Source organism: Malurus melanocephalus, unplaced genomic scaffold (assembly GCF_030028575.1).
Source record: "Malurus melanocephalus ecotype Western Australia unplaced genomic scaffold, MMel_1.1 scaffold_116, whole genome shotgun sequence".
NCBI classification, from domain to species: Eukaryota; Metazoa; Chordata; class Aves; order Passeriformes; family Maluridae; genus Malurus; species Malurus melanocephalus.
The window spans coordinates 2,052,193-2,064,186 of NW_026623348.1; the positions used below are offsets into that span (position 1 = coordinate 2,052,193).

At 61.1% G+C, this 11,994-nt stretch overlaps 3 protein-coding genes across 4 annotated transcripts; all 3 read right to left on the bottom strand.

Moving 5' to 3' along the window:
• Positions 1-8: 8 nt before the first annotated feature.
• On the bottom strand, positions 9-1,546 carry HDDC3 (HD domain containing 3). Its single transcript, XM_057369964.1, has 4 exons — positions 1,289-1,546; positions 674-729; positions 337-577; positions 9-145 (listed from the first exon to the last, which is right to left on the bottom strand). The coding sequence occupies exons 1-4, from the start codon at positions 1,482-1,484 to the stop codon at positions 15-17; spliced, it is 624 nt and encodes a 207-aa protein (XP_057225947.1). The 5' UTR covers positions 1,485-1,546; the 3' UTR covers positions 9-14.
• TTLL13 (tubulin tyrosine ligase like 13) lies at positions 1,486-8,907 on the bottom strand. 2 transcript variants are annotated; one of them, XM_057369958.1, is made up of 14 exons: positions 8,849-8,907; positions 8,253-8,383; positions 7,767-7,923; positions 7,410-7,553; positions 6,784-6,869; positions 6,455-6,674; positions 5,854-6,038; positions 5,092-5,280; positions 4,493-4,631; positions 3,999-4,172; positions 3,353-3,704; positions 2,545-2,797; positions 1,906-2,016; positions 1,486-1,836 (listed from the first exon to the last, which is right to left on the bottom strand). In XM_057369958.1, exons 1-14 carry the CDS (start codon positions 8,867-8,869, stop codon positions 1,554-1,556), a joined length of 2,445 nt encoding a protein of 814 aa, XP_057225941.1. In that variant the 5' UTR covers positions 8,870-8,907; the 3' UTR covers positions 1,486-1,553. The 2 variants fall into 2 exon arrangements, with proteins under 2 accessions (XP_057225941.1, XP_057225940.1); XM_057369957.1 differs by lacking the exons at positions 1,486-1,836; positions 1,906-2,016 and having other exon boundaries at positions 2,541-2,797; positions 7,767-7,899.
• A 1,921-nt stretch (positions 8,908-10,828) lies between these two features.
• On the bottom strand, positions 10,829-11,956 carry GDPGP1 (GDP-D-glucose phosphorylase 1). The gene has a single exon (XM_057369851.1). The coding sequence runs from the start codon at positions 11,954-11,956 to the stop codon at positions 10,829-10,831; it is 1,128 nt and encodes a 375-aa protein (XP_057225834.1).
• Positions 11,957-11,994: the final 38 nt, after the last annotated feature.

The window sequence follows — 11,994 nt, forward strand, 5'->3', positions numbered from 1 at the left end:
ATTGGCCCCGCGGGTTATGTGGCGATGCCGCGCTCCGCGAACAGGCGCTGCAGCGCCTCCTCCAGGGCCGCGCTCGTCCCGCGCAGCCCGGACACCACAAGCGCCGCCCACCGGAAGTACTCCTGCACGCGCTCCGCCGACCAACCTGCGGGGACACGCATAACGTCACTTCCGGCCCCTCGCATCCAGACCCGCTCTGCCCCCTCAGGCCACTGCCGGCCCAGCCCCAGGGCAGCCTGAGCGGGGAATGGGCGCCTCTGTCAGCACAGCCGAGGGACAGCCCGAGCTGCAGGCTGCCATCAGCCGGGCTCCTCCTTGTCCCCGCGGTGCCGGTACCTTGCGGGGTGCAGCGGTTCAGGTCCCGCAGGTTGTACAGCTTGTCGGCCAGTTTGACCAGCTTGGCCCGGTGGCTGCAGCCGGGGGCTTGCTCAACCTGCAGCCGCTTCCGCTCCGCCTTGGGCAGCGTCTTGTCGTCCGTCACCTCCTCCACCACGCGCCGCACCTCTACCCCGAACCACTCCTCGATCTCGGAGAACGTGGTGTCTGTGTCCTCCACTGTGTCGTGCAGGAGGGCGGCCTGCGGCGATGAAGGGACGAGGGGGACTGCAGGGGTCCGGGCCAAGCAACGGGGAACGGGCAGGGAAAGGCAGAGCATGACAGGGCAGGGCGTTACCTGCAGCACCACTATGTCCGTCACGCCAGCCTCATGCGCCAGGATCCTGGCAACGCCTGCGGCGAGAGCGGAGGTGGTAGGGGTCACCGAGGGACAAGCAGCTTCGGGCCAAGACAGTGGTTCGGGGGTGATAATGGGGGCTGCGCTGTGCGGTGGGCAGTGGGGTATCCCCGCGATCAACCCTGGGCAGAGCAAACCCCACGGGCACATCCTGCGCAGTGAATCCTTGGGCTGGGCAGGTAGGAAGGTCCCGGGGGCTGGCAYTGCCCACAAAGTGGGTGCTGTCCCCAAGCCCGGCTGGTGCGACTGTGACACGGGGCTCTGCAGCTCCCGTGGGCACCGTCCACATCAGGGCAACGGTGTGGTGGGAGCTCCCACAGCAAACACACGGCTGGGGCAGGGGCGAGGGCTGCAGCACTCCGGGGGCTCTGCTCCCATCGGGCTGAAGGACACGGTGCGGGAGAAGGCACACAGCTCTCCTCCGGGGCCAGGGTGAGGAGCTCCCAGGGATTGGCTCCGGGACAGGAAGGGGTCCCAGGGGTGAGCGGTGCTCTGGGGGAGAGGGCCCGCGGGGGTCTYCCGGGAGAGGGACGCGGTGCCGGGGGGTTTCCGCACCGATGGGGTGGTTGATATAGGGAGTGCCCTCGGGATCCTTCCGCCGCTGCTCCTTGTGTTTCCTGGCCGCAAAGTCCGCCGCCTCCAGCAGCCGCGCCAACTCGGAGCCCGTGCCCGCCGCCGCGGAGCCCAGAGCCGGCGCAGCAGAGCCCACGGCCGCAACATCGGAATCCACTGCCGGCTTCTCGGAGCCCATCCCCGCCGTGTCGGAGACCGTGCCCGGCGCGACGGAAACAACGCGGGTGGAGGCGGGTCCCAACACCGTTTATTGCGCGCTGGACCCCGGCCCGCCCCAGCCCCGCGGCAGCCGGTACAACAGCGTCCCGTCGGGGGCGCGCACCTCGTGCCCGTCCCCCGCTCCCCGTCCCGGCCCCGCCCCCGGAGCCTTCGCGGCGGCGCTCAGTGCGCGCTGGTCCTGCCGCAGCCGACGGCGCGGTGAGGGGCAGCCGCGGCTTCGCAGCACCCGCCGTACCACGTCGGTGCTGACGCCGAAGCCTTGGGCTARGCGCTCCAGCGGCCACTCCTCAGGCGATTCTTGCCGCAGGAACCTGCGGGCATGGGCACGGTCACCGGGCCGGTCACGGGGCCCGGCGCGGCCCGCCCGGTGTCGCGCTCACCGCAGCTGCTCCATCGCCTGCCACGTCAGGACACGATCGGGGGCTCCGCGCTCCCCGCCCAGCTCCCGCCGCAGCCGCTCCATTCGCGCCGCCGTCCGTCGCCGCCGCGCCCTGCGGGGGACACGCGTGAGCGCCCGGGCTGGCACAGGCCCCGGCCCCGAGCCGACCGCTCCGCACCTCTCTGCCTTCTCCAGCGCCGGGTCCGGCAGCTCCGGGTCCCCGGGCCACGCCGCCGCCGCCCGCCGCGGGGCCCCAGCGAGGAGCGGCAGCGCTCGCAGCCCGCGCTGGAGCAGCACCGCCATGGCCGGCAACAGGCCCAGGAACGGGCGGGGCCGGCGGGGGAGGTGGCCCCAGCGGGGGAAGCGGGGGTCCGACGGGTCCGAAGCGAGGTAGCTGCTGCAGGGCTTCGCTGCAGGCGTTTGGGAGTCACAGATACGAGTGCAGGTAGGGCACGGGTAGGGGCACAACACCAGCCTCCGTTCCCGGCAGAGGTGAAGCTAGCTGGGGCAGGTGGCTGGAGCCGTGCTGGGGCTGGGCTCTGCTCAGTCTGCGAGTTGATGGAGGCAGCCAACCTATTTCGCAGTCCTGGTTCTCTTGCAAGCACAGGTGGGAGGAAGGCTGAGCCCTTGGCCATGTTACCTGTGCTTTTCATGCTGTGAGTGTGTGAGGCACTGGCATAGTGCAAGGTTCTGGCATGGTGTGACACACTGGCACGTCGAGGCTCTGCCATGGTGTGAGGCGTGGGTGTGCTGCACGTGAACAGCAGTGGCGATGGGAAGCTCCTGGACCACAGCACAGCTGAAGATGCCATCGCCTGTGGCCTGCCCTGGGCTGGCTGGGGAAGCTGGGGGACAGCTGCCTTCCTGGGAGGATGACAGACTACCAGCATCATCTGGAACAGCACAAACCGATGCGAGTCTGTGCAGAGCCAGCAGCTCTGCAGTTCAGCAGCCCCCACTGCCCTTCCTGGTGGGACTTTATCCTGGCAGCCCTCCTCTGCCCCTGCTCCCCTGGTCCTAAGGCTGCAAAGTGGATGAAGCCGATGCCAGGCAGACGGGTAGGGCTGGRCAAGGATGGAGGGTGAGAGCATGGGCAGGGAGCAGTGTGGTGGGAGTGTGGCCTGGGAAGAGGCTGGGGGCTGTGCTGTGGCACCATGTTCCTTCTGATCCCTAGCAGCTAACACACCCSTTTGACCTTCCTGGCTTCTCACACTCCCTAAGCCTGCACATCAACCCTTGACCCTGGGAAGCCACCCATGGTTCTCCCCCGTCCCTGCAAATGGGATGCTGCAAGCCTCAGAGAGACTTCCAGCAGTTACCAGTGCCCAAAACAGAGCATGGCAACCCTTCTGCCATGTCCCCRTATCCCTGAGAGCTCCATCCAGCCCACCCATTCCTCCCACCCTGCCAAGGCCAGGCGCCTTCACAGGAAGGTGATGTATACTTACAGCCTTCAGCCTGGGTTCTAACACGAGGGAGCCTCTGGACTCTCAGCTGCAGCCCCTTGGGATGGGCACAGGGCTGGGTAACCACTGCCCGTGCTGCCCGGCCCCTCAGGCAGCTTCCGCCCAGTGCCCGGGGGCTCTCGTGCCGCACGTGGTACGGGACGCTCCGGCCTCGAACGCAGAGCGTGTCCATGTCACTGGCATCTGGGCCTGGCATGTCCGGYGGCAGGGACTTGCCTCTGGGGCTGTGTATGACCCTGGGTCCCAAGGGCTGAGCTGGGACTCCCAGGAATGATATAAGCATCATTAAGTTGTGCGTGTCTTGGTCCCCAAGGACATCCCAGGGAAACTGGAACTGGAAGGAGGGAAGGAAAATGGCCATAACTTAGTTCTGTAAGCCTTGGCAAGAGATGGGAAGGAAAAGAAATCTCTAGTCATGCACAGGTGCTCATTAAAGCATCACCCCACACTTTGTTCCCAGGTGTGCCCCCACCACCATTCCAGACACGTCACCCTGGAGGCACAGCAGCTGATATGTCTGCAGCAGAGCCAGGACCCCCATCCTGCCCCACCAGAGATGCTCAGTGCCCAATTCATTTCTCACTATCCTGCCTTGGCTGTGTGGGGTGTCACTGGGCAATCCCATTACCTGGCTCTGGAGAGTGCAGGATCCCTGGGTGTCAGCTACGGGAAGCAGCCGGGAAAGCTGGTCAGTGATACCCAGGTCTCGGATCAGCTTCTCACGCTGCAGCAAAGCATTCACTCTTCTCCTCTCCTCATGYTCCACAATGTCCTGGGGCTGCATGGAGTTGTACTGCACACGCTGTACCTCGGCAGAGAAACACCTGAGCTGTAGCAAAGCTGAAGCTGGGATAACATACAGGTGAGACAAAGCCATGAGCTGCTCCAACCCTAGGGACAGTTACAATCTCAGGGTGGGCCAGAGATCCCAGTGAGGGCCACAGTGGGAAGGGACAGCGCTGGTGCTTGTAAGTACTGCCAAAACAAGTTGTCAACTCTGAACTTCATGTGGGGAGTCAGACCTGGAATTCCTGCTCCATGGGAGCACCCACGGCCCAGCATAACTTCCAGAGCTATGTCAGTGGCTTGGAGAGCCTGTGCACAATGCTGATACTGAGGTACCTTTCTATCCCATGCCTTTGTGCTTCTGTGGCTGATGTGGGTTGTAGGACCTGTGCTTTTATTGTGGCTCCTCTCTAATTTCTTCTTCCTGGTGGCAGCTTCCTTTTCATTTTTCAGGCGAATCTCCTCCAGCTGCTGCCTGCCACAGAACAGCAGTGTCACTTGCTGGCTCAGAGCCACAAGAGCAAAAGGCTATGGGACAGCCTTTGACCTGAGGACATTTACTGCAGACCTAAGTCCTGTAGGAATAGCCCATGATGGAAGTGTGCCATGAGATAGGACAGGGATGCTAGTAAGGAGGCTTTTAAAAAGAGAAATGTCCTTGGATTAGGCTGTGCCTGTCAGAAGGGAGGGGGACATTTGTGAAATGGTGTCTCCAGGGTCCAAAAGTCAATGGAGTACTTCCCTCGTGTCTCTGGGGTTCATCCAAAAGGAGCTGCCTTGCTGTGGTGCCACAGTGTGTGCAAGCTCCTTCCTTTCCCCTCCCACTTTCCCCACTTTCTTACACCTGCTARGCAGCAGAGCTGTTCCCCAGGAGGGATCAGGGGCAAGTGGTCTCCATGCCACCTCTGAAGTGGGTTTCCACAGGAGCAGTGTACCTGGCATGCTCTTCTCGTGCCTTGGATGCTACAGTTTCCTGGAAGAGGGACCTGCCCTTCTGAAAGAACGGCTCATACTTCTCTGTCCCAGGTGCTGGGTAGATGCGCCGGAACCCACCCAGGTGCTCATTCTCGTAGGTCTCAGCCTGTGCCAGCCAGGCAGCCTGGTTGCTCTCCTGCTCCTTGCGCCTGCAGCAGGAGGGAAGACAGAGAGCTGTGGAGGGAGGCTCTGGGACAGGCAGAGCACAGGGCTGACATGTCCCGGGGTTATCCCAGGACTTCGGATGGAAGCAACAGCTGGAGAGAGCCCCRCCTTGCCTGCAAGGCAGCAGACTCGCTAAACACAGGCTTGTGAAAGGACATGCAGACAGAGAAAGGGGAAACTCTCAGCCCTGAAAAGGACCCTGCCCTGGAGAAGGACCCAGCAACTCCCAGTTCCTGAGATGGCGCTGTGGTTCCTCGTGAGCATCCCTGCCAACCCAGGATGTTGGCCCTGCCCATCCCCAGCAAAAGATATGACAAGCAAGTGTAGCTTGGGGAGAGCTCTGTCAGGGCTGAGCACCAGGTGTCACAGATCTCCTGGCACCCAGAGAGGAGCCCTGGCTCCTCCCTGCAGGACGCAGACGGCTTGGGAGAGCTCAGAGGCTGCACAATGCCATGGGCTCTGGGAACTTCCACCAGCCAGCCCTGGTGTTATCCTGCTCTGTAATGCCCTGTCTTTGCACACTGGGGACCTGCAGCACTGTGGTGGACCAGCAATACCTGGACTCACGGAGAGCCTGGTTGGCCTGGAGRAGCCGTTCCTTTACCCGCCGCTTGTCTTCCTCCATCACCTTCTTTTTATCACAAGCGTGCACATTGATCAGGTTGAACGTGTCACACAGAAGGGCATCCTTCACCTCATGGTCTAGCTGAGAATCTGTGCTGAAGCTGGGAGAGTGGTTCACCTGCCAAAACAAGCAGGTAACCTAATCTGGCACTCCAACTCCCAGCCCATGGCCCCATCCACATCCCACTGTCCATGGATGCTCTTCCCTGTGTCAGACAGGAAGTGGGAGGCCACATGCAGCACTCTCCTGCAGTGTGGTGCCCACTTGTGCTACAGGTCACCTGGATCCCACCCCACAGGGTGCAGGCAGGGGGCAGCTGTCACAAATTTAGGGTGCTCCCAGGACAAGGTTAGAGGGTGTTAGAGGGTGTGCAGGAAATGGGTTCTCTTGARTCCTGCTCACAGCAGGGCATTTGGCTTCAAAGGCTGGTAATTCTCTAAGCAAGGTGGCCCTTTTGAATCAAGGAAGCCCTGTTCATCCCAATTCCCCTGTCCCAGAGCCTCCCTCAGCTGAGCTCTTCACTCTTTCCTCACCTCCAGCAGCCATGGCTTCAGCCTTCTATCCAGCAAAATGTCAAAGCCAAGGATCTCAAAGCAGGCAGTATTGTGATTGGGGAAGCAGCTCTGGTAGTTGTGTTTCACCACAGGGTGAGCTGAAATCAGTGTCTTTATAACAATGTCATCAATATCTGCCCAGAGTTTTGTTGTGTCATAGCTGTGCTCTGCCATCCAGGCATTCAGAGTGGACAGCTTCCTGCGTGGGGGACAGGAGGTGGTAAGGGGTCAGCTGTGTCACCCCAGCAAAGCTGAGGTAAACCAGTGTCCCCAGGCAGTGTCCTTGCAGTGTCCACATATGCCAGTACCTCTTGCTGCCGGTCGTGTCATCCTTGACAAAGTTCTCATTGCGTTTGTTGATTGCATAATTGGTCAGGTGCATGCAGATGTCACCCTGGCAGGGAACCACAAGAGACATTTGTTTACTCTCAACCACTGAGCAAGAGCAGAAACAGCCCCACCAGACACTCCCATGTTCTTTTCTGCAGGAAGCATGGACAGAGTAGGCATGATGTGGARTTGAGCACCCTCATCAGGGCCAGAGGCAGGAACATGCTGCCCACAGACACCAGGGGGCTTCATTCTGCAGGTTTTCAAAACYTAATGGGATGAGACCTCAGGAAACCAGATCTGAATTTATTGTTGACCAAGAGGCTGGAGACCTTCCAATGTTCCATCCAAGCAAACAACTCCATGATTCTGTGGTAATGCCAGTAAAAAGCCCAAATGTGGAGCTTTGGGGTAGATCTACTATCCCTCCTGAGATACCTCCCATGAAGAGGAAGAATGGGTATAGAGGGAGAACAGGAAAGCAGCAAGATGGGACTCCCGAAACCCCCAATACCTGCCTTTTCAAGGCATSGAATGACCCAGGACAAGTTAAGGACTGACACCTACAGATACTATATGAGTTTTTTTGAAACTTCCTTTTTACCAGGTTTCTGCTGCTGCAATCGATGTACCTCATGGTGGCAAACCGGGCCAAGCCCTCCTTGTAGASGAAAATCCTCAGCGGGTCGCAGCACGTGACCAGCACGTAGATGCGCATGTCAAACTTGAAGCCATCGATGAGGAAGGGCTGTGGGGAAAGAGGCAAGCAAGGGTGAGGTGAGGAACTGCTCCATCTGCCTGTGCTGCTCAGCAGAAAGGGGCAAGCTTTGCCTGCATCCCCARTGAGCTGCAGTCACACCCACACCTCCAGCAGCCCTGAGGAGACACGGGAAGCATGGGGGATGCTGGCAGAGTGAGAAGGCTGGAATCCTACCCCGGTGTTCTGCAACTGTCCCAGTACCTCAGAGATGTACTGCTGACAGATCATGCGTTCCCCATGCTTGATCTCCTCTGGGTGGTGGGTTATGAAGATCCCTTTTCCCTGGCAGCTGTTGTCGGGCTTGCAGATGAATGTTCTTGCTCTCCTYGTGGATCTGTAGGCATGGAAATCTCCGTAGCTGTGCAAGGAAGGGGTGACTATCACCAGCTGCACAAAACATCCCTCTGAACTCTCTCCTAACAGCTGGGTACTGAAACCATGGCACTGCAGGCCAGAACACACTGAACTTCTGCAGGAGAGGAAGAGAATGCCCATTCCTAGTCTACAGGAGCTACCTAACCTAGCTCTCCACATCCCACCTTTTCCTTCCACACATCTCCAGCTGGAGATCACCACGATGCATGCCAGAGCAAATAAGWCTTGGGCTCTGGTGCCTAGAGAGAGCAGGTGGGCAGCCTCCCTCTCCCTGTACCACCCCATCCCAAGGCACTGTCCCACACCACTCACTCGGCTGGCAGGCACCACGTGCGGGGGAAGATGTTGTACTCCTTGGGGAAGAGCCGGAGCATGCGGTTCATGTTGCGAGCCAGCAAGTCCTTACGGCACAGCTCAATCATGCCTGGGAAGTGGTTGATTTTCTGAAAGCAGGGCAGAAACACCCGGATCAGTGGAGGCCCTGTAGGGATGGATTCTCCCAATCCCGAGGAGAGCCTGTGTGTGGAGAACCAGCAGCAAGTGGGAAGGCAGGCCTGTSGCTGCCTTGAACTGCTTTATCTGAGCTTCACTAGTGATTTATCTGCTCATACCATCTCAGCCCTGGAGCACTGCAAGAGCCATTTATCATCAAGGACTGTTTATTTCACAGCACATTACAGGGCTGGAATGCTCCTGCTCCCACCACAGTAGCCAAATGCTCCTGGGGACACCAACCAGGGACATGGCACAAGGAAAGACATCTCACACTATGCCCTGGAGCCAGGGCATAGATGGTGCATGGCACTGCTTTGGATGCTTGTGTTTCACTCTGCCACATGCTGTTCTATAGACAGCCTTGAGTCACTCTCCTCCCTGAGAAATTTCTGCTGGGCAGCCACTTTGTTTACCTGGAACCGCTTCATTTCCATGAGGCGATCCAAAGAGACCGAGCTGTCCGTCCAGTACACAGTCCACTCCTCGTTTTCTCCCACTTCCTTCAGCCCGCAGTGCTGTGCCGCCCGCCGCACTGTGCCAAGGCAAGCAGTGACAGGGGCTAGGCAGGGGAGCTAKGTACAGGGACTGATAAACCCCCAAAATAACCAGGGATGGAATRTGAAACAAATCTCTGGGCTCAGGAGCCACACACAGGAATGGACACCCCCCAAAACAATGAGGGATGGAGAATGGAACAGTCTCTCCGAACTGCAGTTCCCATCTCAGAGGTATAAGGTATTGGCAAGACCCYTTGGAAGGTGTCAGGAACACCAATTTTATCTGACCAACCCCCAAGCTTCTGGCTGCAGATGATCTGGAAGCTCTTAACCCTCTAATTCCACCTGTCTTGAGGTGCCAGGATCTCTTGACAGCAGGGTTGAACATGCCATGGGTCTTACACCTCACAAGCACATACAAAACTTGAAAAAGTGTGAATTTAGTCTCCCAAATAAAAGGTCTTTTGGCAGCCAAAGACGCAGCTCTGTGGCAAAAGGTCTCTGCTGGTATGGCTCATGCTAGTGCCAAGTATGAATTTGGCAGGGCTGGGGAGGTGATGGGGATCCATGCACACCAAGATCCCTTAGCAAAGTAGATTGATAACACCTTCAAGGGCCAGGAGCTTGTTCTTTCAAGATCTAGCTTGTGGAAAGAAGTAAGAGTGGACCAGCTCCCTGGAGTCATCATGGATGGACAGCACARGGAGGGGTTCCAGGTACACATCCTGCCTGTTCCACTTCCAACTTTATCTTAAAACAGTTGAGTACCCCTAGGTCCTGTCTCCAAGCCCAGACCCCCATTGCACTGTACCTGATAGAACCCTTCTTGCCCATTTTAGCAGACAGTTGGCAAATGCAAGTGTGTGTGTGGGGATGTCGAGGGCTCATGCTGCTGTTGTATATTTTAAATCAGGGGAAATCTCAATCTAAAGTGTGACAAACTCCTCACTAACACAAGGACCCTGGGCCAGTCATTAGCAGCAGCAAATAAACCAGTTGGAACTGGGTGCCAGCACTGCTCCTGTTGGCTGTGCAGGCACCTGGAGGAGCCTGCAGGGACTCCCCAGCCCCTCTGACTTACCACTCTCGTACTTGCAGCCGCTCAGGTTGATGGAGGGGACACTGGAATAGAGAGATGAGATGACAGTAGCTTAATAAGGCACCAGGCATGGGATGGAGTGGGGACACAGCCCTGATCCCTCACACACACACACACACACACACACACACACACACAGAGCACACAGGGAAGTCTGACCCAGCCAGCCCGTGTTCGGTACAGCCCTGAGGAGACGGGCAGGCTGGTCCTGAGCACGGAGCCCTGCCTGGGTGTGTCACACAGGGGATCGCTGGGGCAATTTCAGGGGAACGCTATTTATTTTGGGTCAGTGGGGCCCCGGACCGCCTCCTGGGGCTTGGGGAGCGTCGGGAACCGGCTGGGCATTGTCCCATGGGGAGCAAGGGGGTCGGGTCACGGCTGGGCTCTGCCCGGGRCCGCGTGCGAGTGAGGCAGAGGGAAGCGCCCCCGGGAGTGGCTGATGGGCTCCCTCCAGGCCTTGGCCGGAGGCTGTGGCCTCACACTCGCCTGCGCTTCCTCCTCGGCTCGGGTCCGGCGGGGGCAGCGGGACGGTCCGGGGGGGCCGCGGCAACGGCCGCCTGCTCCCCCGGAGGGGGTCTCGGGGGAGGGCCCCGGGCCGCACCTCCCCCGCCGCCGCCCGCCGCCGCCATCGCACCGCTCCCGGGTCCGCCGCGTTCCCATGGCGACCGGACCATGGAGACGCGGGCGCTGCCGGCCAGAGCGGCCCCATGCGGTCACGTGACGTTCAGTTCCGCATCCTCCGCCGCACAGCGGCCCCTGCCGAGCGGCGCGGAGGCAGCAGCGCCGGTGCGGTGCCGTCAGCTTTGCAGCAGCCCAGCCGCGGCCGGTGCCATCGGTTCTCTCTCCAGCAGACGCGCCAGCTCCCCGCCGAGGTGCAGCAGCTCGGGCTCGGGCAGCAGGTGCTGGCGGATGGCGCTCAGGGCCTGCATCTCGGTGATGTCCCGGTAGAGCGGCTCGGTAGGCAGCGGCAGCAGCCCCGCCARCTCGCACAACGCCACGGCGAAGGGCTCACCCGCCTTGGGGCCGAAGATGGGTSGGCGCGCCCACAGGAGCACCCGCAGCCCGCGGCCGCCTCCGGTCCCGGGCCCCGCCGGCGGGTCACCCCGCGTGGCCAGCACGTTGTAGGCCAGCCCGGCGCCGTCCAGGTGCTCCGCCGCCCGGCACACGGCCCGCGACACCGGCTCCAGCGCCGCGGGGCCGGCGGCGAAGAAAAGGAAGGCGGGGGCCGGTCCGGCGCGGAGCAGCCCCAGATGTGGCCCCAGCGGCTCGGCCGGGGCCTCCTCCAGCGGCAGCGGGTGGCTCAGGTAGAGCCCGTGTAGGTGCAGGTGGTTCACCGAGGCGCCGCCGCCCAGCCCATTAAAACCCACGCGGAATCCCGGGTGGGCGCTGAGCAGCGCCGCCTCCAGCGCCCCGTGCAGCGCCGGGGCCGTCAGCGCCTGGGGCAGCCGCCGTGCCGGCTCTGGCAGCAGCAGGACGTGTCCCCGCTCCAGCGGGCTGGCGTTGATGGCCACCAGCAGCGGGTCAGGTGGCGGCCCCGGGCCCCCGGAGCGGCGCAGGCGGAACAGCAGCTCTGCGGAGCGCAGCCGGGTGAAGTTGAAGGCGCCGGGGTCGAAGGGGTCCCGAAGGCTACGGACGGGCTGCGGCGGGCGGCGCTCGGCGCTGCGCTGCTCGTTCAGCTGCGCCACGAGGCGCACAGAGCCGGGCAGGACGCGGGTGGGCAGCGGTCCCAGCCGGTACCGGAACASCCCCCGCTCCATGCGGTCGCTCCAGCCGGCCAGCAACACCCGGTCGAACCGGGAGGGCGCGGAGTCCGCGTCGCCCCAGCCGGCTGCCTGCAGCACGAAGTCCTCCTCGCCGTACACGAACTCCTCGGAGGTCGGCTCGCTCCCCTCCCCTCCCGCYATCGCCTCCGCCGTCTCCGCCATTGCCGGTGTTGGACGAGCGCAGCCGCGAACCCGCGGCT